The sequence below is a fragment of the Molothrus ater genome, chromosome 3 (genome assembly GCF_012460135.2).
Source record: "Molothrus ater isolate BHLD 08-10-18 breed brown headed cowbird chromosome 3, BPBGC_Mater_1.1, whole genome shotgun sequence".
Lineage (NCBI taxonomy): Eukaryota > Metazoa > Chordata > Aves > Passeriformes > Icteridae > Molothrus > Molothrus ater.
Window position 1 is genome coordinate 83675188 of NC_050480.2, and position 23516 is coordinate 83698703.

Consider the following 23516-nt stretch of genomic DNA (forward strand, 5'->3'; position numbering starts at 1 on the left):
TAGGTTGGGGGGAGTCACACCGAGGGGATTCCCTAGGTTGAGGGGGGGGTCACACCAGGTGGGTTCCCTAGGTTGGGGGGGGGGTCACACCTTGGAGGGGGTTCCCCGGAGGGCCCCGCCCCGCGCGCGCCACACGCCCCGCCCCCGCCGACCAAAACATTGGCACGTGCGTCCCGCGGGCGCCCGTCACGTGACGCGGCCGGCTCGCGCCGGGGCGGAGACTGCCCCGCCCCGATGCGCCAATGGCGGCGCGCGCTGCCGGGTAGCAACAAGCGCGGCGGGCGGCGGCCAATCAGCGCGGGGAGGGGGCGTGGCCAGCGCGGCCCATGGTACTTCCGGCAACAGCCCCGGGCCCGGGCCGAGCGCCGGGCGGGGAGCGGCGGGGTCGGTGGGAGCGGCACCGGGAGGTGAGCGCGGCCCGGCCGGCAGCGGGGTTGGGATGATGCCTGTGGGGCCGTGTGTGTGAGCCCCGTCGGCCCGCGGGGTTGGGGCTGAGCGTGGGCGGTCGTGGCTTGAGGGGTTTGGGGTTGGCGTGCGGAGCTGAAGGAGTGTGGGACAAGGTGTTAAAGGTCAGGGTGGGCAGATGGGGCTGGGGCTGGGCGGGACGGGCAGCACTGAGGGGGCTGGAGGCACCAGGGGGTGTGTGGAGCCTGCCTGGACGTGTGGGGTGTTGGGGTGTGAGGATGGGAGCCAGCGTGGTTTCACCAGGGGCACATCCTGCCTCACAGGTCTGGTGGCCTTCTCCGGTGGGATTTCAGTGTTGGTGGATGAGGCCGTACAGGGTCACGCTGTGACTGGTGTGATTTGCCTGAACTTGTGAAAAGCATTTGACACTGTCCCACACAAATTCCTTGTCTCTAAACTGGACAGACATGAATTTGACAGATGAACCGCTGGGTCAAAAAGGAGCTGGCAGGATGGTTGTCCCCAAAGAGTTGCAGTCAACAGCTCTGTGTCCAAGTGGAGATGAGTGACAAGTGACATTCTTGAGGATTGGGACTGGGCCTGTTTAACATCTTTGTTAGGGACATGGACAGTGGAATTGAGTGTATCCTCTGCAAGTTTTTGGATGGCACCAAATTGTGTAGTGCAGCCAACAAGCTGGAGAGAAGGGGTGCCATCCAGAGGGACCTTGGCAGGACAGAAATGGGTGTGTGCAAACCTCCTGAAATTCAGCAAGGCTAAGTGCTAGGTCCTGCAGCTGGGTCATGGCAGTCCCCAGCACAGGTACAGGATGGGTGGAGCATGGACTAAAAGCAGCTTTGAGGAGAAGGACTCAGGGCTGTTAATTGACAGGGACTCAACATGAGTCAGCAATGTGCACTGGCAGCCCAGAAAGCCAGAGGTGTTCTGGGCTGCACCAAAACAAGGGTGGCCAGTGGCTCAAGGGAGTCTGCCCCCCTGCTCTGCTCTCCTCATGCACCACCTGCAGTCTTGCATCCAGCTCTGGGATTCTCACCATAGGAAGGCTGTGAATGTGCTGGAGAGGGTCCAGAGGAGGGATGGAGCACCTATGAGCACTGGCTGAGAGAACTGGGATTGTATAGCCAGGTGAAGAGAAGGCTTTGGGGAGACCATTAGAGCAGTCTTCCAGTCCTTTAAAGGAGGGCTACAAGAGAACTGGGGAAGGACTTTTTACAAGTGCCTGTAGTGGCAGAACAAGGCAGAATGGCATCACACTGAGAGAAGGTAGGCTTAGGTTAGGTCTTAGGGAAAAGTTCTTTACTGTGAGAGTGATGAGGCACAGATTGCCCAGAGCAGTGGTGGGTATCCCATCCTTTTTAGTGTTCAAGGTCAGATTGGATGGGGTTCTGAGCAGCCTGGTTTAGTGGCAGGTGTCACCCAGATTGGAACTGGGTGATCTTTAAGGTCCCTTCCAACCCAAACTGTTCTGTGGTTCATATTATTCCTAGGAAGCAGTAAAAGAATTGGAAAAGCAGAAAGGCATCAATAAGGTTTGTTGCACCTGGGGGAATGGATGATGTAAATTCTGGAAAAGGTTCTTGTTAGGAGCAGAGGAAAGCTGAGTTATTAGTAGGAAGGGGACTTTAGTCAATCCTGAGGCATAGGCAATGCACTTTATTTAAAAATCTGCATAGTATGCAAAACAAAGAAAAACCCAGCTGGCTCACTCAGCCTATATTTCTTCTGGCTTTTTGTCCTCTTCTGACAAATATATTGGGCAAATGCTGGTCAGGAGTGCAAATTTTTAAATAAGTTCATAGTGATGTTTAGTGATGGGGTCTAATATTTTTTCAAGTTGAAGAAATATTAGAAAATGCATGTTTGTGAGGACCAAAGCTGTTGCTGTTACATATTAACATGTGTTTTGAATATGATAATGCTATCTTCTCTCTATAGCCTGCATGTGAAATCTCTTATTAAACTGAGGAATATGTTTGTGTGATGAATGGGAAGAAGAGAGCAAAAGCTGGCAAGGTTATGGTCTTCAAAGTGTAGAATACTGCCTTGGTCAAATTCTTAATGTGTCAGAAGTGAATCTCACTTTTGAAAAATGTTAGCAGAACACTGTTTGAGTGATGTAGCTGTGATGATCTGTGTCTATTTGTAGGAATTTCTGGAGACATGTCACAATGGACTTTGTTGCAGTCTCCTTTTCTCCTTATCTGCTTAATAGGCTGGCATGGGAGGTGGCCTCAAAAACAACAAAAAGATTTTTGGGAATGTTAAAATTCCTATCCCAAAACATCATTACACATTGTACCATAAACTCAGTATTTGTAAGGATTAGAAAAAACAAAAGGAGCAACATTGATTTTGTGAGCTGTCAATCTCTTTAAAACCGTTTATTAGTCACATATGAAAATCAGTAATCTGTTTGATCATGACAGAGCAGATTACACATGATATAATTGTTATCATTTTCTTTTTTTGGTATCGTTCCGTTCGTGGGCTACCAGGATATTTTCCCTTGTTCTCCAAAGAACAAGGAATTCTAATGGTCTTGATCTAATAAAATGCTGAAAGACAAGAAGAATATCATTAGAGAATAAAAAAATCTACTTAAACCACTGAATCTGTTTCTTTAAAGGCTGCTCTACAGAGAACTTTTCTCAAGGTATTTTCTTTTTAAGGCTAAAGAGAAAACTGAAATAATGATAGCAAGTTTTGAAACTTTTAAAATAAATAATAGACAAAGAATCTCTTCTTGCTGCTTATAGAGAAACCATGCCATTTTTGGGCCAAGACTGGAGATCCCCTGGATGGAGATGGGTTAAAACAGAAGATGGATGGAAAAGATGTGAAACCTTTAGTCATGCACTTGAGGATGGGAATAATCAGCTGAATGATATCAGCCACACTGTGTAAGTTTAAAAAAAAAAAAGTGATTCTGCATGAATTAATAGCAGGTGGGAAGGCAAAATTGACTTAATTTCCATTCAGATTGCAACTGCTTGTGGTAGCTGATGTCATCTGTATACAAATGTAATCATGTGTTTTGTTAGTTAGGCAGGCAGGAGACCCCTGTGGAGACTGTCTGTCTTTTGTCACTGCTTTGTGAGTTGCTTATTTGAGGCAGCCAGACCCCTTCTTAGCCTATATGTCTTTCAAAATAATAAAACAATAAATACTTTAAAAAGTCCAACAAAAACCCCTGCCCCTCAGGGTAAACAGCCTGTTGAGTACTATTTAAAGGTAAAAGTGACACTTGTAAATTGCAATTGAACCTGGAAGTGAATGCAGGCTTTCTGCTGAGTGGGTGTTGGATTAGTTTGTGCCAGCCATAAATGCCTCTGCTCCAAATATACAATCAATGGTAGCTTAATGCTCATTCTCTAACACAACAGATGACTGTATGTGCTCCTGTAGGACAGGTGAGAAAGAGATCAGGTAAATAAAGTGATACTTGTGGCAAATGGCCACAGGCTGGTGTGATATAAATCATTCTGTCAAAACAAACTTCTCCACAAAAAAGCAATTCTCAGGGGTAGGATTCTTGGTCATAAATTCCAGCATAATGTGCTCATAATGAGGGAAGGGAACATTTGGTGTTTTGTTGTTAGTCCAGTAAAAGATAACTCATCTGGTTTAGAGAGGGATTTACTGGGAAGCTGGGATTTGCTGTAGTCACACACCTGTGTTTTCTAAATTTGTAAAACAATCCTCAAGGGAGTTATCAACCAGTGAAGCATTATTATTAAGCTTAACCTACTGTTTCCTTCCTGCCTTTCTTCCTTTTGTGTTAATCTGTCACTGATCTCATTTGGGCTTCTTTATCCACGCAGTCTGGCTGCTGTGGATACAAAACTTTGTCTGGAAGAATGTTCAGTAAGCCTCCAACATAAAAGTTGCCTTTAATGCCTTTGAAAAAAGGTATTTAGAAAAGTAAGGGAAATCTAAGTATTTAGCAACCCTGCCAATTGCTTCAAAAATGAATATCATGTTGGTTGCTTAATTAATACTGTTTGGTAAGTATGAAAGGAATTATCAGTCTTTGTGGATACCATTAAGACTTCTGCTCATAATTGTGTGTGTATAAATGTATAATGTATCTTTTCCCCAAAGAGCAAGGTGAGGTACTTTTATGGCTTCTTTGAGCAAAAATACTGGATTTTCTTTTTCTTTTTTTTTTCCTTAGTCTTGGAAGACCCTAGAATTGAGCTCTTCTCGAACCAAAAACTGTACTTCTGTCTATTCAATTAAAAATGTATGTTGTTCAAACTCAGACTAGAGAATTCAAGTTAGTATGTCTTGGCATTGTAGCACTACTTTGGAATAATTTCGCTACATTTTTAACATTGGATCTCTGATTATAACTTGAACTTTTTATATGCCAGTTAAGTTTTGCTACTAAACTGCAATTAATGTCTATTTGCACAACATTATGTAACAATTTAGAGTGGAAATGACCTCTGAGCACCATCTGGTTGAAACACATGCTTAAAGCAAGGCTAGCTGAGATTGGGTTCTGCAGGGCCTTGCCCAGTTCAACTTCCAGTAATGGAAGTTCTTTTCTGGGTTCCTGTTCTAAGTTCTGTTACTGTCAATGTTATTTTGTTGTTGTTGTTGTGCTGTCCTATGTTGTATCATTTCTCCCTGCCCTCCTCATTTCAGTAAGAATTTCTCTTATCACAGGTGTGTCCATTACCGCTTAACTTACTGCTGCCCACCTTCTCCAACCTTACAGTCTCACTCCATCTTATATGTAGCCTCATATTAAAAACTGACAGCAATTAGATTTCCCTCCACCACCAGCTCTAGAACTGAGCAAGGTCATTTCTCTACCCTTGTGCACCATGTACTCCAGTGGCTTGGTGACTCCCCACTGGAGTTGTTCCAGTATGACAAAGTTTTCACTCTTTTGGGGGGCCCCAAACTAGACACAGTGCTCCAGATGAGTACTCCTGCCAAATAAAGATGGGTGTTTACTTCTTTCAGTCTGCAGGATACACTTTCCATAGCTCAATCCAGGGTGCAGTTGGCTTAATGCAACACAAGGGCACACTGCTGACCTGTTTTCAGCTACTTGTCCTCCAGACTCCTGGCTCCTTTCCTGCAAAACTGCTTCCTATCCAGTCTGTACCCAGCATTTACCCAGGCTTGGGCTTCTTCTGTGTCATGGGCAGGGCTTCACATTGTGGTACAGCAGTGTAAGATGTGCTGTTGGCTGGATCTCTGTACCATCGTATGCTATTTGGAAATAATTATGATGTATATTGAAGATAACTCAGTTTAGGAGATTTGTTAACAAGATGTAGCACTAAAGAAAAATGAGACTTGATAAAGTGCTTCCTTGTAGAAGAAACATATAGTAAACAGTACAAAAATACCTATTTGTCTCTCTTTAAGCTGCCCTGTGGATAGGGATGATGGTATATGCCAATCTGGCTGTTCTAGCAGGGTTTTGTTCATTTATATCCATTGTAAGTAATAATCTTCTTCACTACAATATTCTGTAAGAATCTCTTCTGAAGTTAGTACTTCAGTACTGTATTTAAGGGAGCAGTTATAGAAGTTTTCCTTTATAAAGAAATAAATTCAAGCTATGTAGTTGAATGAAACCCTTTTTAGTTTTGCTTCTATTCTCTTCTATGAAAGTATAGATAGACTTGCTTGCCAAATGTTGTCCTTTACCCATTGCAAATACCTTCTCTTCAGAAATTATGAAGTTCTAATCACAAATAGATTCAGAAATAGACCTTAGACACATAAGTTCCTTAAATTGAAGAATGTGTTCTATTTAATAAGAACTTCAAACTTTGCTTGATTAGTCATCCAGTGCTTTGGTGAATCCAGCTGCTGATTTAGTAAAATTGGTGGACCTTATGATAACCATGCTTGAACAAATATAATCACTTGTGCAGGAACAGTTTTAATTATTTGGCATAATGTTTGAATAATTGCACTTTAGATCTTTTATGGAAACTAAGACTGAAAAAAAAATGAGACTGTCACTTAGTAGGTCTTAGTTATTTGCATAAGAGTGCCTTGTGTTCAAGGTACATAGTAGCTGGAAATGTGGCTTGGGCTGTGTGTATTCAAACTCTGTGGTGTGGATGCTGGCCATGAGTGCCTGTAAATTGAAGCAAAGACACTTCCAGTGCTGTGGCACTGTGTCCTTGAAGTGTTGTGATGGAGAGAAGCTTGGTGGGGGTGGAACTGCCTTACAGAACTGTATGCAAGTATCTTTCATTAGCCTGCAACTTAGGAGTAAAGCTGTCCTATGTGTTCCTTTAGAGGTAAAAGGAAGAGAATTAGACTCATAAGATTTTCACGATGGTAATATTTACCTTTTTATGTGTTAGATTCATATGAACAACTTGGGCTAGCAAGGTAGTCATTTCAGTCTGCAGTGTCTCTTGTCTAATTCTGTGAGACACAGTGTTCACAACAGTGATTTTGCCACTGGATAGAAGTCCTTTGGTTTGAATCTGTTAACAGATAACATTACAATATATTTGTCAAATGACAAAATCATTTGGTGCCTGCACTTAGCTCAGGATTTTCCATGGTCAAGCTGTTAGAGTCACTTCTAAAATAATGTCTCTGTAAATAATTGCAGAGGGTTGAGGGCCACATGAAAAGAAGCAAGGGGATGAGGGAAAACAGTTGGAGCTCAGATAGCCCTTTCACATTTTCCATAATTTCAAGTGTCGTACCCAAGAGGTTATTTAAATACTGCTATAGAATTACTTTCTTTGGAAAAACTGAAATTGTTGCATGATCTAAGATATTACAGTTCTAAGGACACCAGGTACTTTGCTTTTAAAAGCTTTAGAATAATTTTTTATGAAGTGTGTCATCAAGACAGAGAGTAAGAATAGCTGTAAACTGTCAGTATTATGTATGTATTTAAATCCTGCCAGGTGCACTCAAATGTCACGTGCAGTATTATAATAAAAACACTAAATTAAGGCTTCTGTTTCACCATATGGCACGTGCAGCACTTGATTTGGTTTCTTGTATCTCAGCTTGGTGTTTGAGGGGGCAGGGATTGCTTTTGGAACAGTAGAGCAGCTTCATTACTTGTCAAGCAGCTCCGCAGATTTCTGGAAGGAATGCTAGCAATCGCTGGGTAACTCTGTGTCTCTGTCCCATTCTTCTGATGTCTGTGGGACCCTCGCTTTCATTCATTGCTTTCAGACTAAAGGTTTGTCAACAAGAGTGGTGTTGTTTGCAGATCAGTAGGGAAAGACTCTATGTGAAGTGGGACAGAACATGAGGAAATAAAGCCTCATATCAGAAGATCCTCAGAGGTAACAGTACAGTTTGTCTTTTTAAAGAGACTTGAGGAATTCCAGGAATGTCACAGACAAATTTGAGTGCTAGATAAAGGTGTTTGAAATAAGTCATCATGTTCACAATTCCTTATGTTTATTGACTCCTGAAGCTGCCTTAGTTATTTATATGATGCTTGGGAAGTATATCTTATGGGGTGTCAGGAGTGGGATTCAAATCACTTCAGGTATGTTACTGGCCTAAATTACTTTGTAGGGACACTTGGATCCAGGAACAAAAGAAGGAATCTTTCCATATTAACCTTCCTCTTCTAAGCAGGCCTTCAGGAATGTGGCCTCCCACCCTCTCCCATTGCTTGCCCTGGGTTAAGGGGCATGAGAGAGTTTCTGTGCTGCCTGGGTTATGGTGCAGAGTATCAGGACCTGTGTCCCTAGGCTTGTATCTGTTGGTAGGATGACAGAACTCTGGCAGCTTTGGGCTCAATTTGTGGTTCTGTAGCAACTCTTCAGATTCTGTCATAGCTTCTCACATGATGTGGTGATGCAGTCAATATGCTAAATCATAATTAAAATAATTTTAGTGAGTTTAGAGATTTCCTGTATGATATCTTTGGGGGGAAAAAACCCACAAAAACAAACTGCTGGATTGGAATGTTACATAATCAAATAACTTGTGTTGATATTTTGGTTTTGTCTCTTGCTGGTTTCTTCCCTCTGAACTCTTTTGCTGTTTGACCAGATGTGATATTTGGCACTGTTCTATAGAATATTAAAGGTGTTGAGTCTTCATCCTCTGCTTTAAAAATATTAAAGACTCAACTAATGCCATCACATTGTATTGAGCACTATATGAATGCAGATGTTAGGTTTAAATCCTGGAAAAAAAAAGCTAAGATGAAACCAACTTTCTTTTACTAAATCTTCTCAACTTGTGTATCTTTAAGCTGAGCTAGCATGTATTGATTAGAACAATTCAGAAGCCAAAAGTTTTTACAGTGTTGTTTAGCAGATGGTTCAAACCTGAAAATTTTAACTCTGTAAACTAGTAGCAATAGACTAAAATAATTTGATTTTTGTCACTTTAATGCCCAGATACAGGTTACTTTTGAAAAGACTTCTGTCCTTCAGTTTACAGTATTCAGTTTTTTAATCTGAAGTTCAAACTGGCAGTGATAAAAACCAATTCAGATTTAAAATAGTAACAGATGTGAGGAGTTTCAACTTTGTTACCAAAGAGCAGTAATGTAGAAACAAATAAGTCCCCCAGTTAAACTTCATTACCATGTATGTTTCATTATTCTTCTTATCTGTGCAAGACTGTGGCCTTCATATGAAGTATCTTCCTTCTCAGTGCTAGAAAAGAGAACACCCATTCTTATCTTTGTTGCTGGTCCTTATAGTTGTCTGCAAAAATGGAATGAAAATTTCATGAGCTGTGTAAATTTCCTGTAGCACAGACAGTTTTAAATGCATTTACATTTTAGAAATGTTAGCTTATTTTCAATAATTTATATGTGTCTTTTTTTAATATTCACACTTTGTGCTCGATATACATGAGCATTTGGTGTAGTCCTCAGTGTTGGGTTACATAGTTAACTGTCAGAAGTGACATAGGGGGAGGTGAGTCTCTCTGGCAGTGACACACCACTTGGCTCTTGATGCTGTACAAATCACTGGTGAAACAGTGCCATGGCACCTGTAGTATGTGCAGAGCTGTGAATCAAAAGTGTCTTAAAAGAAGGACTTTCTTTGCCCCAAAGGTGACAGTAGTAAGAGAGATGTCGTTCATTGCTGGCTTTCTGCCTGTGCAAGGATCTGCAATAATTCTTCTCAGGCTTTTTACCTGTGTGCAGTTAAGGCTTGGTCCACTTCAAAAAATGGATTTTTGTACACCAGAACTCTGCAGAGTTTTACAGTCAGTAGTGTCTCCTTAGTTGTTCTTCCTGAATGTCAGTAATGATTTTCAAGGTACCTCTCAGGAAGATACTTTCATGTATTAATCACTTTGGCATAAAATTCAACCCCTCTGGGAAGAAAAGACAGCTTCTCTCCCGATACATGTTGCTATAGACAATGAGTTAGAGGATCTTAATTAAGAACGTGCTCTCTTTTTTTTCAGCTGGTAGAATTTAAGGCAGAGAATTGTAAGATGTATGCATCTTAAATATTTGATTACTGCTATTCTAATTAGATGTTTTTATTTCAGTATCATAACTGGAGATGATGAGAATGAAGAAGTGTACAATACTGAAGACTGTGAGTTTGCAGCCAAGAAAAGGAAAAAAGATCATTTTAGGAATAACACAGATTCTCAATGTAAGGCTGGGCTTTTTCATTTATTTTAGAAGACTCATGTAGGTTCAGAGAAATGTTGTAATAGTCATGTTATACTCACCTATAGAGTAGCCTTCAAAGTTATGACTATTTCTATATTGGCAACAAATTCTGGTGTCAAAAGTGATATGTCTTAACTGAAACTATGTTATTGATCATTTATTGTGTTGGATTTTTTCTTTCAACGACCCAGAGGTAATGCATTTAAGAATAGTAATTGCTGAGTATTAAGTGTCTTCTGATACTAACCACTGTTATATTTTGTGGACTAGTTTTAGATTAAATTTTTCTGGATGCATCTGGGAGCTTCTGCTTCCCAAAGCAGATGGTTTATTTTGTTTATTTCAAGTTCTAATTAGTCAACTAACTCCAGAATCAGTTTATAAATGAATATATTTTGTCATAATAATCATATCTCTTGATAAAGATTTTATCAGTCCTGAATTTCTTGGAGACAAGTCTCTTTTAAAAAATTAAGATAGGAAAGCCATTTTATCAGTTGTCATTTGTAAAAGATTGCTTGTACTTTGGACTGGAAGTGTGTATGGCAGCAAGTATATTATTGAAGCAGAGAGTTTGGTAGAGTAGGTAAAAAAAAGGTAAGTTGGTTAGCAGCTACTTGGCATTTCTAATGCTTTGATCTTGAAATGATCTGTTACTTGTATATCCCCAAAACTGTTAGAGAGATGGTGTTGCAGAAAGCTCTAAGCTTCTCCAGGCTTGTCTGAGTTTCAGGTATTTCAGAAGATTCAAGGGGCTCTAGGTCTCATTTGACAATGTGCAAGACTGTAAAAGCTGAGGGTCAGCCTGATTGCCTTTGTTAGTCTTGTATCCTTGCCTTCCCTGCAGTCCTCTGCAGTTAGTTGATGCCAAGTCAATGTAGAACAGGCAGCTGTACAGAAGAAAATGGATTAGAGGGGTGGAGTGGTCAGGAACAAGAGTGTTGTCTATATCTGCTCTACTTTCAAATGCTCAGGAGCGTGTTGTATAAAAAAAAGGTCAGGAGTTATGTCGGACCACTGTTATGTCAGTGGTTGGTCACAGCTGACAAAAGTTGTCATTCATCTGCCAATTGTGTGCCAGCTCATGGGGTTTTAAAAAAGCATGTATATAACTTTTCTATTGTTTTCATAAAGTCCATATCTTGTGACAATTTTTAGTTATCTTTTCAGTCATTTATAAACTTCCTTCATTAAAACTGTTCTGCTATCTTATGAAGTGTTTTATTGAAAGTTGTATGTTCTGGAAGGCATTAACTAATGTGGAAGCCTAAAATGATTGTATTTTGATTTTATTTTAGGTTTTTATCGTGAAAAATGGATTTATGTTCATAAAGAAAGCACCAAGGAAGTAAGTCTGCATGGTGTGGGTCAATTCCTACAATCTTTGTGGTTCTTAGTTGACAGACAGTATGTTGAAAAAGGTATTTTTGCCAGATGGTCTTAGGGGCTATACTTAACTCTCTTCATTGGCAACACTGGACACCTGCACATGGTGAGGCAAAGGCAGCTGGCAAAGTGACTTCTCAGTAGGTCTTTGTGGCAGAGATGTGGGAACTTGCAAGGATAGAAATACAGTTCTTCACTACTTATCCGAGCCCATATATCTTTCTACTGTCTCTTTGAACTAAAATTGAAAGTATTTGCAAAACCAGAGAAATATCTCCAAAGAAGTTGCTTGCAGGCAGCCACCTGATATTTTGGGATCATGGTGTACATTTGAATGGAAGTAAGTAAAACATCAGTTTCAAATTTTACAAAGAGGATCATTATTTTCAACAAAGTCCACATGCTTTCAGTTTGGCATATAAACTATACCATGAAACTGCAAAGGGAATATGAAAGCTCTTGGAGTGACCTCTTGGAAGGTTAAAATACATCCATTGTATGTAGAGATTAAACTGTCTTGAAGTGTGAGTTTCATTCCTGTGCTGACTTCCATGGCTGTCTGAGATGTGTGGAACTGGAACACCAGTAAGGAGGTTTTGCATCCACATGGTAATGCCAGCCAGGAGAGGGAGAAGGAGGTGAGGCTGATGACTGCAGTCATGCAGGCAGAAGTAGCTGTGCATTTTAGAGCTGAGAGAGACAATACACAGCTTTTTACTCAGGAAGGGCATGCTGTGGAGAAGAGCTTACATAAAAGGACATACTGCAAGGCTTTGCAGACCTTATAGACCAGTGACCCAGAGACTGCCTGTCTACATCTGAAGGGTACTTTAAAGCCTTTCACCAGATTCACAGCCCTCTTTCTGCTTAATCTTCTAGATTAGGTTACTTAGATTGGTCTGCAAAAGTCTCAAGCATGCTTTTTCCCTTTGTGCTGTCTTAAATTAGGGTGAGAAAGAGCAGGGGACAACAATCTGTCACCAGTTATTGTGGTGATTTGAATGATGAGGTTAAGCTGATGTTTCAAAAGTACATTGAGGCCAAAATACAAATAGCCTAAAATAATGCATTGGTCTCCCTAATAACCCATATATAAAGGATTATTTTTCCCCTACTTGTGCAGAAGTTGGTGTACTAGTGACATGTTCTGTTTCTTTTCCATTCAGAGAGCAGACAAAATATTTTGGTTACCTTCTAATATTTGATCATTCATCTTTCAGGTTTATTTAGGTTTTTAGTATAAAAAAAAACCAGTGATGGTTAGAATTAAGTACTTATCTTTCAGGTAATTATTTGTATTAATTTAAAAGCTTAGAGTAGTAGGTTGAAAAAGTAGCAAGGAATAAGAATGCATGAACTGAAAAATCCAGAGCAGCAATTGAAGCTATTCTAAAACATAATTTGGAGGCTCTAGTTTTTCTTACAGGTTATAATCTTTCTTGATTTTGAAATAATGGTCTCACAACTAGGAAGCATTTCTTCCCAAGCTGGATACTGGTTTTTAGGGCAAAATGACAAGATAGGGAGGTCTTGATAAGAAACATGTGAAACATGCTATGGGAGAGCATTGAAATTAAAGAAAACAAAACCAAGTATGGCTGAAATGAAATTGGAGATGTTTTTTGAATAATTTTGTCATGATGGTACCCTGGGAAAGATAGAGCTGTAGTTTCATAGCAGTCTGTTCAGGGAAATGTCTCTTATGTTAATGTTTTAAGCATGACCTAATGATAACTGTTTAGCTGGAGAACAGCCACAAATATTTCAAAATTTCAACAAAAGTTTTGTTGAGTGTATGTGTTAATCATTGCTTTTAGCTAAGCAAGGTGTGCATACTGTGAAGTGTGCAGTGTGCTTGGGTCTGAGGCACATCAGCTGAATGAGCAAGCAGTGCAATCCTGAATTTGGTCATTAACCAACAGGCAGTAGTTATCACCACTCTGCAGTGAATTCTTAACTGTCCCATCCTGCTGGGGTACATGCATGGTAAGCATTCACTGGGTCACAAAAAGGAACATTATTTGTACTTCAAAACTTGTCAACATCCCATAATTTACCAAGGAAGTCTGTCTAGGAATGAACTTTAAATAATTATCTTCCTCCTTCCCTGGGCTAATAAAGCCATAATAGCACACTGCTCTGCAAGACTCTTTTATCAGTCAGAGATTTTCCTAGCCTCAGTATATTTGGTCCTGGGCTCCAGTGTGGCTTTGTGGCTGTAAATGTACTGAGTTTACATAATCCCATGTCATTTTGGGCTGCTTCTACCGCCCTAAGTTGTTCTCAACAGCCTCTGAAACTTCCATTTTCACTTTAGGATGTGGAGAAGTACCAAAGGAAAATGTACTTGCTTTTGCTCTTGGTGCTTAAAAAAAAATGTGCCTAAGCTTCTAGTACCTGGAAAACAAATTCTAGATGTTGAGACCATTTTTCCTTCTGATCCCAGAAGCAGCTTGCTATGTTCTCACCCTCAAGTGTGAATCAGATAATTCTCATAATTATAGGCTCAGACAGCTGTAGAAGCAAGCCCTTCCTTGTGCAGGGCGAATGGGGACTGTGGTAGCCATGAAGGAGTTGCCAGCATTGTGGCCATGCAAGAGTGGAGCAGATTCCCAGGGAAATCAAATACCAATGATGCCAGATTACACATTTAGTATGATTTGAAAGGCCTTGCCTACATACCTGATAGTTACAAATAGCATATCTTGTTTCATTTAATTTCTTGTAGAACAAATAACTCTTCAGTCCAGAGGCACTGTATTTCCAGGGAGCATGGTATCCATTAGCATCAGCTGCATGTCAGAGTGCTTTTCTGAATGCTTTACTCAATTTTGTCTTTGTTTCCTTCCATTTAAAGTGTGTTTTTCCCTTTCTCAGAGACATGGCTATTGCACCTTGGGAGAAGCCTTTAACCGCTTGGACTTTTCGAGTGCGATTCAGGACATCAGGAGGTTCAATTACGTGGTCAAAGTAAGCTCTTTATTTTATATGTATATTATAAAAATTGAGTAAATTTTCTCTGGTGAAAACTCACTATATGACTGTCTGAAAGCCTGTAGCTTGATGGTGATGGCTAGTGTGCTGTGTTATTTAAAAGGGAAATATCAATGGTAGTTTCAGTTGTTCATCAGTCTGGGTAATGAACTCTCTTTAAAGGTAAAAATTCTATACAACCAGAAATAGTAAAGTGTTATCAATCTTAAATATACATTGCTGCATCTCAAATATTCTTCAAATAACAATTTCCAGAACAATACTTGATGTATAAGTATTCTGCTATTTCTGTATCTTCTGTAACTTCTTACCAGTCCTGTGATTCATTGCAGTTTTTTTTAATCAAGGACAAGGTATCTATGCATTTATCTTTGTTAACATTCCTTATAACTTTAGACTGGAGCCTTAATTACCTCAATGTCTCACCAGATGCCCACTTGGAAATGCCTGTTTTGGGGATACTGATCTCGTTCTAGCCCCAGGTTTACTTTATTATCTAACTTGAGGTAGTAAAGTGCTTGTCCCAGCTCCTAGAGAAGCTCAAAATCTGAGTCATATCAGGACTAGAGTGGACTGTTCAGTAGTGGGGCTGTTCACAAATATTGTATTTCTTGGAATGCATCCTGAACTTGAAAAGACACAAATAAAAATTAAACAAACATACCAGGAGAACAGCCTTACCACTAGCCTGTGGATTATTTGTAGAGAAAACACATTCTACCCATCCCTGTGAAGATGAGGCAATGTATTGTACTTTCAGAAAAACAAGAGATGTGGAAATAAATCAAAAAGGATTTGCTTCCAGGCTAATGGTTAGGGTACTTGCCTGGTTTGTTCCCCTTGCAGGGTTTGGGGGTTTTTGGTATATGTATGTATTGTGGTTTAGAACATTACTTTCTAATGCCGTTTTGGGAGCAGAATCAAGAACCTTGATCCTTCCCAAGACTTTTCAGCCTTGAACACAGTAGGAAGAGGAAAAACCAAACCACTTAAAAAAGGTGACTTGGTATAAATGGTGTCAATCTTGGGTGTCTCACTTGAATAGCAAGCAGGTAAAAGGAATGCAGATCTAGAATTTTGCATTTGTTTTAGATGTTGCAGTGCCTAAACTGGGTTGCCCAAAACAGTTGATCAAGACAAGGTGCAAAGTCCAGCATAAGCATGTTGACCAGTTTTTCTTCTGTTGACCAAGAAATATAAAAAGCTGGTTTAGTCAACCAGGCTTAAGATCATTGAGGAAGGAGCACTATTTAAAATTCAGAAATTTAGCTTTGCAATCCAAGCCATTATTCTGCTAATAGCAGACCCTAAGAAATCTGAGTGAATTTAAAATAGTAGATAGACTTCTAAAGTCCTTTAATTGTTTTAGAATTTATTTGGAATGTTTAAAATTTAGAATTGTTTTACAAATACAAAACTTTGATCATGTTTTTGCATCAGTTCCCCTGAGAGAGTGGCTGTTTGTTGATAGCAAGGTATAACTCAAGAACTGTTTTTACAATTTTTAAAGAACAATCCCTACCCTAGCTCTTCTTTGATCCCAGACCACCAAGATGATTCTCCAACTAACTAAAGATATGTCATTTGTTATTAAACATTAGTATTGATGTCTGTCCAGGACTCTTAGGATAGGCAGTGAGGGGGAGAAGGTAGGATCAGTTAGTTTTTTGTATTTGTTGGTGCTGTAGTGTATTGATAACTTTGTAGCTGTTCAATTCTGATACACTGAATTTTATGTGGGTGGGTTTTATCCCAATGTTTCTGAGTAAACAGAGATCATTCGAAGTTACAATCTCTAGTAGACAACATAACCCATGGCTCTGCATGTATCAGTGTGTGATCCTAGTACTCTGCTACTTTGCTTTTGCTACAATTGTCTTAATCCTTGCATATTAACTTTCACTGAAATTGGAATCTTCATTACAATTAATCAGGTGGAATTTGTTTCTTTAATTTCCTCTTTAGACTGAGCAACATAACTGATTTTTTTTTAATTAATCAAGAGAAATGTACCTACTTGCTTGAACTGGCAGGCTGCCAGAGACCTCTAGGTATGTTCTCAATTATTAATCAAGCTAATAGGCTGTGAAAAAGCCAACAAAGAGATCCTGGTATCTATTTATCCAGTTTTTGAGACTAGATTGCTTGTATTTAAATACATCAGGACAATTATTTCTTTCTTTCATAGCACATAATATTTTGTCAGAGATGGTGCAGAGGAGCCAGAAGTAACATTATTAAATCAGGGACAGAACAGGTGTATTCTTTCTCCCTCCCAAGGAAAATTGTTGAGTGAAGTGTCAAATTGGTGTTTGAGAAATGAAGATACAATATAATTTTTGGCAAGCTTAGTCTTTTTCATTCTCTGTGCCAACACTTGGTGCTACCTTGCCCCAGAACACTCTGTAGGGAATGCTGTTTTCTGCTCCATGCTTTCCCTTTCCAATGTGTTGAGAGCAGTTGTTCTGAACTCATTGTTATAAAGTGCAAATTGCAAAGCTCAGTGCCACACCTCTAAACATTGCAATGGTGTCACAACATCAAAGTCTCTCATAATAAGAGAACATTTTTTGTTGAAGAGCTAATGGTTCTTATCAGCTACATAACTGAATCTGAAATGTAAAAGCAAATGTTCCAGAATGGAGCAAGGACTGCCTCTAGTAGCTATAGTTTGGCATTCATGTGAGGCAAGAACTTAAGCTGTTGTGATTATTTTGCCCTAAACCATTGCTGCCATTCTTGTCACTTTATTTGCTCACAGTGGTTTCAGAGACAGATGTGTGGACAGCTAGGAGATTCTTACTATAATACTTAAGAGAAAGTTACTGATGTGGTTTGTACACTGCTCATTATTAGATTACTGTGGTTTATTCTACCAGGGACCTGAATGTAGGTCTAATATAGAAGTTGGTTTTGCCTAGTTTAGGCAAAACAGGGTATTTCCTCTCCATAAGTAGAAAGTAGTGCACTAAATCCATCACACTTCAGTTTAACCAGTAGGACACTTTGACTCAGAAGCTGTAATTCTGGTAGCTGGTATCAGTTCAGAGTGATGTTCCTGGCCACCAGATCTGTCAGGGACTTCAGGACCCAGCCACATGCAATTTCACATTTGTATTTGTGAGCCCCCAAAACAGACTTTCTCTGTCATTTCACTACAGCTCATAAAGTATTTCATATGCTTTGCCAGAGATAAGCATTTGCTCAGTATTTTGAAAGTGTGCATCCTTCAGAAATTGTTCATGGGATGCCAGTAGGAATGCTTAAAGCTTTCCACATGTCTTTGTCTTATGAAATCTGTAGTTATATTTTTACAAAATGGCAATTCAGGCTGTTGTAGGTGAGTGTATGCACTAAATGTGCATTAAAAACCATCCTTTACTTCTGTCATTCTTCTGACTTTAAATTTTTTGTCATAGCTTTTGCAGTTAATTGCAAAATCCCAGTTAACTTCACTGAGTGGTGCAGCACAGAAGAACTACTTTAACATTTTGGACAAAATTGTGCAGAAGGGTAAGACCTAAGGATTTGTAATCTAATGGTTCAGGTTTAATTGGTGTAACTAAGCTATCAACTGATTTTTTTGTTGTTGTTAGTCTTATTACCATTTTTACATTGTAAGACATAGTAATGGCATTCTTAATTATGCCAGGTTTCATACTTCCCATCCTGTGATTGCAATAAGTTATATTCTCTTATTGAATAAAGTCTATTGAAACAGGTTGGTGAATTTATGTGACATTTAGAATCTATTCAAAAACTATTGGTTACTGTTAAATTATACTCTTCACAAAATGCAGAAGCTTTTAGGTTAATAAAATTTTTGGGTTTCAGTTTGCATGTTGTACTGAGACTCAAAAAACATACATTTTGATTATTTTAAGAAAAAGCCATTACATTATATTGATTTTTTTAATTTTTTTCTGGTAACCACATTAATGAAGATGTTATACTGTGTGATTTGAACTGAAGGAACTGGATTTATACCTACCTGTTTAGCATTAAGCTTATTAAATGCATAGCATGAATTTTTGCATCAAATTTGCCTGTGAGATTGTTCATTATTGATCTTGCATCTAAGGAGCAGCACCACTGAATGTCATGGTGGGAATTAGGGCAGTTATTTGTACACAAACAATTGAGTTGTAATTAATTAATCTAAAAAAGGAGTGTTGATTAGCTTGAGCTATTAGCTTGATTAACTCTGTCAACCAAAATTGTATTTGGTTTGTTTTGTTTTCCAGTTATGGAAGACCAATATAATCCACGATTGATCAAAGATCTTCTGCAGGATCTGAGTTCTACTCTCTGTATACTGATTAGGGGAGTAGGAAAATCTGTGTTGGTAGGCAACATCAATATTTGGATTTGCCGATTAGAAACTATCCTTCTGTGGCAACAACAATTAAAAAATCTTCAGATGAACAAGGTACATTATTAAATCATGTTAATTAATATTTGGGGGAGTAGAATTATGTGGAATATTGCATGAGGATTTGTAAGTGAACCAAGTTTTAAATACATTTTAAACAGTTTTACTTGTTTTGTTTTATGAAGAAGTAATGTGAAATTAACTCACTGGCATCAACTTAATTTTCTAATGTTTTAGTAGCTTTTCTCTGGTGAAAACTGCTACAGTGTCTGTACTGCTGCTTTGTAGTAGAGATATAGATAGAATTAGTTTTCCCACTCAAGTCTTAAAACAATTGTCTCTAGTTTGTCAGATAGACATGGGGAAAAAGCACCAATTTTCAGTTCCAAAATAAATTTTCTACAACTGAAGAAATACAAATCTAAAAGACATTTTGGAGGTGTATCAACTCAAGTAGCAATTTTACAGATTTATTCATTAGCACTGTTGCTTTTGTAAGAAAAAAAAGATAATGACTTCAGCATCTGGATTCTCCTCGTGTGACTGTGTTCAAAGCATGTGGTATGCACTGTTCCAGGGTTTTATGGTGGAAACTTCTGATGATAAGCAGGCAACTTTTTTAATCTGACTGGGTTACTCCTGGAAGAAATCCTGTAAGATATTGCTCACTATAAAATCATACAAGTGTTGTATCTATCGGCTTCCAGCTATGAAATTTTCAAATTGTCCTTTCTGTGTGAGCTGGTTATCTGAATAAACCAGCTACTCTTGGAATAGAAAGGAGAACTGAGAAGCCTGGTCTCAGCAGTTTCCATGCACCAGGCAACCACAGCACAGACACTTCTGAGACAGTGCAGCTACTGCTGCACTTGTTCCCTTCCATGACACTCCCCTTGGAGCTGTTTTACACTGGCTGAAGATTCCATGAGGAATCTTGCATCTGTAGTGCTCACATAGTCATTGCTCAGAGGAGGAATGCTGCTGCCCTAGCAGTGCTTGGACCAGATGACTCCATGGAAAGTCTGATCTATAAGCAAGGTGAATGGCTGGGAAGGAAGCAGACAGAAATGTGAGCCCATGGGTGCAGGGCTGCTGTGCTGCCACCACCTTGTGACAGGGCAGCTCTGCTCCCTGGGGCTGGCAGCTGCCCCTGCTCCCTCCCTGCCAGCTGGGCACGGCCTCCAGCCTGCTGGGCCTCTGCCAGCTGCCACTGTGGGTTCCAGCTGCAGTCCTGCAGGAGCTGTGCTGCTGCTTACCCCACTGCAGCTCACAGAGCTGTATAATCTTGATGAAAACATTCTCAGTGCTCTCCTCTGTCACCTCTGCAGGTCTCATTTATAAATAAGGGGGAACTTTCTCTAGACTTTGGAAATTATTCCACTCTCTTGCCTCTAACATCCACAATGCTTTCATTTTGTATCTCTGGTCTTCAGTCCTGTATTCTATATTCTATTCTGTACTCTAGTTGGCTTAAGGCAAGTTGATATGTGTTTTGTTTGTTAATAAAAATTGAGAAACTATAGGGATCCAATAAGTTAGAAATAATCGGTTCATGACTTTCTTATAGCTAAAGCTTTAGCACACTATGGATGGAATTGACTAGATTATAGTTTTCAAGACTGCATAATATTATTTTGAGAGAAGTGTTTCAAAAATTATTTGAAATTTAAATAATGGATTAAGGATATATTTTAACAGCAGGAAAGCTATGAATTATAAAACTTACAGTTTGTTGTTTCTTCTGTACATTAATTTAAATTTTCAACAGCAGTTAGAGAATAATTGTAGGCAAGCATTAACCATAGATTTTACTCAATGATTTGAAAAAACTAAACTAAGGCCTAAGATGCCTGTAAAGTAAAGAATCTTATTTGTACTTTATACTGTCGTGTTTTTGTAGCTAAAAGTCTTCAACTCTTATTTCCAGCAAGTCAACAATGGACTTACACTTAGCGACCTCCCTCTCCATATGCTGAATAACATCTTATACAGGTTCTCTGATGGCTGGGACATTATTACTCTGGGTCAAGTGACCCCAACTTTGTACATGCTTAGTGAAGACAGACAGTTGTGGAAAAAACTCTGCCAGTACCATTTTGCAGAAAAGCAGGTAATAAACTCTGTTATTTGTATAAATGTAGCTTTTTTGATATCATATAGTAATAAGGGAGCATAAACTTGCCTTTTTGAGATAAAAGTGTATCATTTTGTGCAGTAATTGTGAGTATTCTCTGTATTTGGGGCTTGATTCCTCCTAAATGTTCAATTCAGTATGTCTGTGAGTTTAGGATAACTACTGGGCTGTTTCCTTGCATTATTTTTGAAAGTGGATGAATTATTTTTGAAAGTGAATGCAAGGAAACAGCCCAGTAGTTATCTTAAACTCACATTCATACTGAATGCAATATTTAGGAGGAATCCAGCCCCAAGTACAGAGAATACTCATGATTACTGCACAATGATTGCAAGATGGGCTTTTTAAAAAACTGCCTAGCCAGTGTTGTAGAGGAAATCTCTAAAGTGTTCTTCTGAAATAGAGCTTGCTTTACCAACTAAGGTAGGCAGACAGGTTTCTCAAACTTTTAAGCTACATGAAAATTCTGGAGAAGCCAACTTGAATCTTTGCTAAGAAGATAAGAACAAATGCTTTGAAATTAATAAAAGAAAGAGAAGCAGTAGTTTCCTGTCACTTCCTCATAAAGAGCATTAAATTAATCCAGGAATGACTCCAGAACTGTCTTTTTCTGACATTAATAAATGCTGGGAAAAAATCAGGCTATGTGAAAATAAACCTAAGAAAGTGGAAGGTACCTCATCAGAGCTGGAGGAAGAACTTCTGAATTCTAGTACATTCTGTACTGGAGGAAGCCAAAGTGCCCCTTCTTAAATCTGGCAGGTTGAAGTTGCTTGTTGACTACCAGATTAAGTATTAATGTAACGGGGAAGACAGAACTGAAGCTCAATTAACTCATGCACCATTGACCCAAATAAGATTTTTTTTTTTTGTGTGAGATGAAAGGTTTTAGAATTAACTGTGGAAGAAAATAGACAGAAGCAAACTGAAAACCCATCTTCAGGAGCAGCCTAGAAGAATTCAAGGTGAAGTTACAAGGATAACAAATTTAAGCTTGTGTAGCAGTTGAGTGGATTTTGAGGGTAGATGAGGTAAGCTCTATTGAACAGTGACAAAACTGGTTAGAGAGGAACTTCTTATACTAGGGTAATGCAGGGAGAAAGATCCTGAAGTGTTTCAGTGTAATTAGCTGTCCCTGTGCCCCATAAAGTACTCTTGTACACAGTGTTTCCAGTGTGTTCCTGAATGTTCACATTCAATTTCTTACTAAGTTATTATTTAATGATATTCCCATATCAAATTCTGCTTCTTCTCCTTAAAAGTGTACTGGCTTAATAAGCAACAGAATCACATGAGGTTAGTTTCTTCTGTCCCCTGCAGTGTGTTTGTTGAGCCATTGAAACCACCATGAAAACATAATTGATATCTGAAGACCATTTTTGGAAAAAAAATGAGAGCCATTATGAAACAAAATAAAGTGTAGCTGAAATCAGGCATTTCTATTTTCTCCCCATTCAGGAATTGTCTTCTGAATGAAGAAAGCCTTCAATGTATTAGCATTAATCCACACTGAGTGGAACAGAAGTCTTTTATAATACATACTTAATAAACCTTGTCTGTCTCTCAAGCTAGGGAGGAATAGCTGTAGTGCAGCAGCTAATCTTTACATGCAGATAAAGTCCTCAAGAAGTACATCAATCACTAATTGTTGCTATCCTTCTAGAACACAACCAAATGGGAAAAATAAACATGTATATGCTTTTAAAATTAAAGAAAAAGCTTTATTTGAATTCATAATGCTTTAACAGAGAACCACCCTCTGTAATGCACAATCATGTTTTTAAATCTCATTTCTGAGTGGTTTGGGTTTTTTAAAAGGATAAAATTAATTGCTTACAGCTCTAAATACTGTTTTGTTAAATGCTTCTTGACTATAATTAGAATAATTTTGAGACAGTAGAATTAGATCAGCTGTGTATGGCCTAGTTTTTCTTGGCAAATATGCACTCTCCTATTTTTAGTCTTTGCCTTCCATCTTTTTTGTGGCCAGATCTGTCACTGCTTTGCAGAGATGTATGATGTCATAATATTGACTTCAAAGAATTCTAGTTACAAAACTTCAGTTTAACTACCTTCCCCCCACCTTCCTATGTCCTTTGCCTGAATTGACTACAACAATTTTAAAGGAAGATATTAATTTTATGTCTAGTTCTGTAGGCATTTGATTCCATCAGAGAAAGGTCACATTGACTGGAAGCTGATGTACTTTGCACTTCAGAAATATTACCCAATAAAGGAACAGTACGGGGACACCTTGCATTTCTGTCGACACTGTAGTATTCTGTTTTGGAAGGTAAGAGCTTTGGAACAGATAATCAGAAATAAGTTCAAACAGCTACTGGTGATCATCTGCAAGGAAAAATATGGTCATCTTATCAGCTTTCTCATGTGAAAGGTGATTGGATAATATCTAACTTCAAAATAATATATAAAACTTCCATATAATATCTCTGTTAAATTCTAAAGTTGTTCTTAAGCTTGCCTTCTTATTTCTTGGTATCTGATAACCTCAATACTTAGAATTGCAATGAAAAGTGCCATGTGGAAAGAGTTACTCTGTCTACTTCTATTAATTTGATCTTATGGAAAATTGT

The 23516-nt window shown here is 38.9% G+C and overlaps 1 protein-coding gene across 1 annotated transcript in view; it reads left to right on the forward strand.

Moving 5' to 3' along the window:
• The first annotated feature begins 334 nt into the window (after nucleotides 1–334).
• FBXO25 (F-box protein 25) overlaps nucleotides 335–23516 on the forward strand; it is a 33664-nt gene continuing 10482 nt past the window's right edge. The window contains exons 1-9 of the mRNA XM_036380231.1: nucleotides 335–407; nucleotides 3183–3326; nucleotides 9907–10016; nucleotides 11335–11384; nucleotides 14300–14392; nucleotides 17836–17929; nucleotides 18661–18845; nucleotides 20716–20898; nucleotides 23072–23215. Coding sequence (XP_036236124.1) covers nucleotides 3190–3326; nucleotides 9907–10016; nucleotides 11335–11384; nucleotides 14300–14392; nucleotides 17836–17929; nucleotides 18661–18845; nucleotides 20716–20898; nucleotides 23072–23215 — 996 coding nt within the window. The 5' untranslated portion in view covers nucleotides 335–407; nucleotides 3183–3189. The remainder of the gene's footprint in view (nucleotides 408–3182; nucleotides 3327–9906; nucleotides 10017–11334; nucleotides 11385–14299; nucleotides 14393–17835; nucleotides 17930–18660; nucleotides 18846–20715; nucleotides 20899–23071; nucleotides 23216–23516) is intronic.